At 41.0% G+C, this 6,000-nt stretch overlaps 1 protein-coding gene across 1 annotated transcript in view; it reads right to left on the bottom strand.

Moving 5' to 3' along the window:
* Window positions 1-571: 571 nt before the first annotated feature.
* pipox (pipecolic acid oxidase) overlaps window positions 572-6,000 on the bottom strand; it is a 65,831-nt gene continuing 60,402 nt past the window's right edge. The window contains exon 8 of the mRNA XM_072589691.1: window positions 572-2,099. Within this exon, the coding sequence (XP_072445792.1) occupies window positions 1,969-2,099 (131 nt within the window). The 3' untranslated portion in view covers window positions 572-1,968. The remainder of the gene's footprint in view (window positions 2,100-6,000) is intronic.

The following is a 6,000-nucleotide window of genomic DNA, read 5'->3' as shown; positions in this document are numbered from 1 at the left end:
TTTAGGCAATACATTCCAAATACCCACAACTCTTTTTCCTGAAATCCCATCTAAACTCCTGCTCCTTACCTTAAAACTGTGCCCCCTGATTATTAACTCCTCTACTGACAGAAAAAGTTGCTTCCTATCTATACCCCTTATTACATCTAACTCAGGCTCCCCTACAGTCTGTTTTACTCAAAGGAAAACAAGCTTAGGCTATTTAGTCTCTCTCCACAGCTGAATCTTCCCAGCCCAGCTCAGCCCACATCCCGGTGGATCTGTTCTGCACCCCCTCTAATGCAATCACATCCTTCCTATAAGTTTGGCAAATAGAACTGTCACATGCAGTCCTTTTGGGACAACATTAAACATTTTTGATTTTGTTCCTTGCTATTAATTTCACTAAACCCTTAATAATTTAAATCTCTCTATCTTAATCTCTGTTTCAGTGGTGTTAATGATTCCTCAGTTCCTCTTTATCATTAAAATTTCTCATCTTTGGTGTCATCATATTGAATCTTCTGCAACTCTCCAGCAAGAACCTTTTTGAAGTAGCATTCTCAAAATATTCCAACTGCTGATTAGTGAATGTTTTTAACAAATGTTTATCAAGCTTTATATACACCACATTTAAATGATTATTTCCATTTACAGATTCCATAGTTATACAAACCATTGAATAAATGCATTCATATGATTCCAGAATAGTTATATCCAAACTACAAAGTTCTTTTTCCCTCATAGAAACATAATTTCAATGTACATTACTAGAGTAATAGAGATGCTTTGTGAAATCAGATTTCTTGTCAGAGCAAAAGTGAGCCTGGCCAGACTTCTAGATTGGAAAAAGCTTTTCTCGTGGACTTATTATTTAACTTTGAAATACCAAAGCTCCTTAAGAGAACACACATTTCCTTTTTGTTTCCAAATTTTATAGTTCAAACTCAGAGGCAACTGAAGAGGAGGCTTTTGTGTAGGAGATGTTCTCCAGTTTCATTATGAATGAGGGCAGAGTACATAATTTCCCATTCATCTAACTCAAAGAAGTTCTATTTAAGCTTTCATGCACATCAACAAAAAATCTTTTCTTGTCCACTAAACTATATTTGAAACTAGAATGAAAAATCTATGCATTACACATGCATTTCTGGATCAAGCTTCTTCACAAAGTTAATTATTTTACAATCTATAGGGATAATTTTCCACCAATATGTGCTTTAATTAACTTAAGGAGTCATATGTTTGGATAATTCTAGGTTCAATTGACCTAACTATCTGCCTAAGAGTAATAAGTTTTTAATTGATTTAAGCAATTAGATCTTTCCACCTTAAAGGGACAGGAATATACAGATAGCTTGATTTTTGGCACAATAATACATTCTAATATGGGATGTAATAATTCTGAATTAGAATTCTAATAATTCTTTTAAAAAAAATTATCCTCTGACCCATTGAGTAGCACAATAATAAAAACTAGGAGTGTCAGGGAAAATAAAGAGAAAAGGATAATCTGCTTAAGTATCTGTTGCTAAACTGAAGTTTCAGAATTTGAAAGAATTGGTAGAGAATTAGTAGAGTTCAATTTCAGCTGCTGCAGTTAATTATCTTTTATACACAGTACCCTGGCCTTTAAGTCAGTCTGTTGACTACAGCTGATTCTTATCAAGACTTTGCTGATGAAAACCTTCTTAAGCTAGTGAAGCTCGTGTCCTCTTCCTCTGAACAATAAAATGCCCATAAACAATTGTGACATGACCAGCTGTCAGTAATCTTCTTTCAGAAAACAGGTAAATTCTAATTTAATACAATCTTTATAGGATAAAAAGCTGTGGGTGTTTTTTTGTATTATGAAGGTATTGGAAGAAACTGTGTTAAATTTCTGTCCCCAACCCAAGCATTATTATTTTCATTGATCAAAAAATTATAGATGTTACATTCTTTGAACATAAAGTATTGTTCAAATCATCATATCCTGGCTCTGCTGCCTTACAACAAAGACTTCAGATTTAATCCAAAACGATGCATTTTGAAAGGAGAAAGGTTGTAGGATGGTCTTTTTCCCAGGCTGAGTTCACAGAGGATTTTTCCAACCACTGGGGCAAGCTTGAAACCATGACCTAAAATGTAAAAGTAATCCATAATAAATTAAATATCCTTATGATTTACTCTTTCTTCAAAATCTACGTAATGAACATAACTTACTCCCAAGAATGACACTAATTTTTACAGAGTTAATGCTAAATCAATTTTTCCAGAAGCCTTTTTTAACTCACTTTAAACTTAACTGTGGCATGGTGGCTCAGTGGTTAGCACTGCTGGTTCACAGCGCAAGGGATCCATTTCAATTCCAGCCTTAGGTGCCTGTCTGTGTGGAGTTTGCATATTGTCCCTGTGTGGGTTTCCTCCGGGTGCTCTGATTTCCTCCCATAATCCAAGTGTGCAGCTTGACCATGCTAAGTTGCCCATAGTGTTTAGAGATGTTCGGTGAATTAGCCCTGGGAAATGCAGGGTTACAGAGATAGGGTAGGGGGATGAGTCTGTTTGAGATGCTGTTTGGAGAGTTGGTGTGGACTTGTTGGGCCGAAAGGCCTGTTTCTACACTGTAGGGATTCTATATCTATTCTTAAGGAAGTAAACCCAATGTAGCTGCCATTCTGAATGATCAGCTTTTCTGATTTCTGGAGAGCTCTTATGGCACAGTAGTAATTCCCACTACCTCTGGGCCAGAAGGCACTTACACTGGACGTATGTAATGGACATTTCCAAACAGGTTGATTAAGACCTTAGCTGCCATTGTTGAGTGAGTATACTTGCTGTTTAGAGCTGCTTGCCATCTTCCAATTCCAGTAGACCCACCTTCGGAACTCTTGCTTTACTTTCTGTCTAAAGTTATCCAAAGTTCAGCATTCCAGAGTAGAGCAGAGGAAAGAATTTGTGACCAGATATTTGTGTTTGGATGTTGGAGGCAGACAGGAGGTGATTGAGTGGGTGGGAGAAGGATGATAGATCAGCCAGGAGCTTTGTGTTTGTATTATCTACTGTCTTCCTTCAAGGATTTTACTTTAAAATATTGGCTCATCTCAAAATCCTTTTGAAGAAGTGCTGGTGTGTAATGTCTCAGTCAATTGCTGTCAGATGTTGTACTATGCTCACTGTTGATAAATCACCCTGATAATAATCACCCTTACTATTCTAAAACCTCTAACTCGCTGTAAATAACATCATTGTGGATTTTGAGGATTAAAAGATACTGACTCAATTATTCCATTGGTCAGTCATTATTCCAGCATTAATGAGGTACACATGGGGAAGCTATGGAATCCCCATCATGGCAGATTTTCAAGCAGTTGCCCTGGAAATTTTATTTTCCATTGGGGAATTTCTCGATGTCTGAGACTGTCTGCAAGTCTTCATTCAAATCAGAATTTGGATGGTTCTGACGAAGTTAATAGTTACTCAGGATAATTAAATATAGTCTAACCCCTGAAGAACTATTCAATTGATTCCACACTTACTTCATACGCACATTCCAACACAACCTCCTCCAGACCCTTCATGCAACAAGACCTCAACCTGAAACAGTCCTCTCCATCCAAGATTCCACATGCTGTCCTGATCAGAACTCAACTGCCCCATTCCTCTCCTCCAGATTCAATCACCCCCCTTCATCCACTCTGGACATGACCCCGCATTTTCCTTTCCCTTGCTTCTTATCTGATCTGCTTCTGACTGTCTACTCCCTCCCAACTGGGAACCAATCCACACCCTTCCCTTGCCACAGTACTAGTCCTGACACCCACCATCCCAATCTTGCTGGACCAGATGCCTCGGACTCACTCTAACCTACCATGCTACGAGAACTGCACCATCATGTGAAAAAGGACATATTTGCAGAGCTACAAGCAAAATAGGGGAGAGTGTAACTGAGTGAACTGCTCTTACAGGCGCAGAAATGATGGGCTGAAAGGCTTCCATTTTTCCTGTGGCCATTCATCGATTCTGTTCCACCGTTCAATAAACTCATGGCCAATCTATGTTGTAATTCCTGCTGTCACTCCATTTACCATTAAATATTTGGCTTGTAATAAATTATTGATAGAGTTTAAAAACAATTGTTATTATTTTGCAGTTGTGCAAGCCTTTGTTTCCTAACCTCTCTTCTGAATGGCTTGGCTCTGATGTGAAGATTATCTCCCTTCCCGAGGCTCTCCCCAGTGACCGATGTTTCTGCGTAACCCATCAATTCTTTTAATCTGTAGGTAATGAAGGTTTCTATTCATTCTTATAGTGCAGTGTAAATTCCTTATATTCTATAAGGAACAACTTGTCTTTTCACTTATCTCACTTTCTTCAGGTTAGAGGGGTTGCCATGGGTACCCAAATGGGCCCAGTTATGCCTGTCTCTTTGTGGTGTACGTGAAACATTCCTTGTTCCAGTCCTCTTCCAGCCTCGACCCATAACTCTTTCTCCAGTACATCGATGACATCAGTACGGCTTTCCCCGCTCGTCTGGAATTGGAAACATTTAACAATTTCCATCCCGCTCTCACCTTCACTTGCTCCATCTCGCACTCCGCCCTTCCCTTCCTCGACATCTCCATCTCCATTTCCATTTCTGAGGATAGGCTGGCCACTCACACACTACAACCCTCTGGCTCCCACAGTTACCTTGGCTATACATCCTCACACTCTGCAGCCTGTAAAGACGCTATTCCATTCTCCCAGTTCCTTTGTCTCTGTCACATCATCTGTTTGGATGATGGCAACTTCAACAAGGGGGTCCTCCAAAATATCCACCATCTTCCTCAACCGAGGATTCCCCAGCACTGTAGTTGACAGAGCCCTCAGCAGCACTTCAGCTCTCACCTCCGCTCTTCCTTCCCACAACAGCAACAGGGTCTCCCTTGTCCTCACCTACCATCCTACCAGTATCCACTTCCAGAGGATCAATCGCTGCCATTTCTGCTGCCTCCAGACACCCATTCCCCTCCCTTCCCTCCCTTGTCAGCATTCTACAGGGACCATTCCCTCCAGGACAACCTGGTCCACTCCTGAACTCCCAACACTGCCCCCCACAGCCCATGGTACTTTCCCCTGCAACCGCAGAAGGTGTAACACTTGCCCGTTTACCTCCTAAGTATCCAAGGGCCCAGACACCTGTTCCAGGTGAAGCACTGCTTCACCTGGATTTCACTTGATCCATTGTAGTTGCTGGTCACAATATGGTCTCCTCTACATTGAGGAAATGAAGCATAGGCTGGGTGACAGCTTTGCAGAACACCCACATTCTGTCTGCAAAAAAAAGACCCGGAACTTCCAGGTGCCTGTGACTTTAACACACGCGCACACACACATACATTTAGTCTCATACATAGGGATTTGTTTTGTCTCATTTTGGTTGCAGTGGTCACCCTGCTGACAGTGCATGCTGATTGTCTGTCAGAAGGCTTTGGCCTTCATCAGTTATGTGTCATACAATGTAGTGAATCACTGGCTGTGCAGAAGCAGCTTGCTGGTTTAATGAGGACCAACTTGGACAGATTACCTTGCCACTTTTGATCCTCAGGTCTATATGGGAGGTAGGTGGAGGCTAGTGCATTAGCTGAGAGGAGACAGCACTTTCTTCTCCCAGCCCCCAACCACCACCCACTCCACCTACCTTGAACTCACAACAAGCTAAACTTAAAATGGATCACAGGGAGCCTATATCTAAAAAGGACGCATCTTCTCTTAAGTCCCACATGTTTACCTGCTGCAATAACAGACGCGAGCAGAGCACATAATGAATTCTCTGGAGTGAAACTGAAACTTGGAGTTCACCTTCCTAATGCAAATTTACAATGTGTCAAATGGCTGTTTAAGGTGACAGGAAGGGGTGCCCGAGGTTAGAATTATTGCATCAGAGCTGTACAGCGCAAAAATTGATCCTTCGGTCCAACTCATCCACACTGACCAGATATCTCTCTAAACCCTTCCCATTCATGTATCCATCCAGATGCCTTTTAAATATGTAATTGT

Source organism: Chiloscyllium punctatum, chromosome 19 (genome assembly GCF_047496795.1).
Source record: "Chiloscyllium punctatum isolate Juve2018m chromosome 19, sChiPun1.3, whole genome shotgun sequence".
Lineage (NCBI taxonomy): Eukaryota > Metazoa > Chordata > Chondrichthyes > Orectolobiformes > Hemiscylliidae > Chiloscyllium > Chiloscyllium punctatum.
The sequence above is the reverse complement of the archived record's forward strand: the minus strand, read 5'-3'. Positions and strand labels throughout refer to the sequence as shown.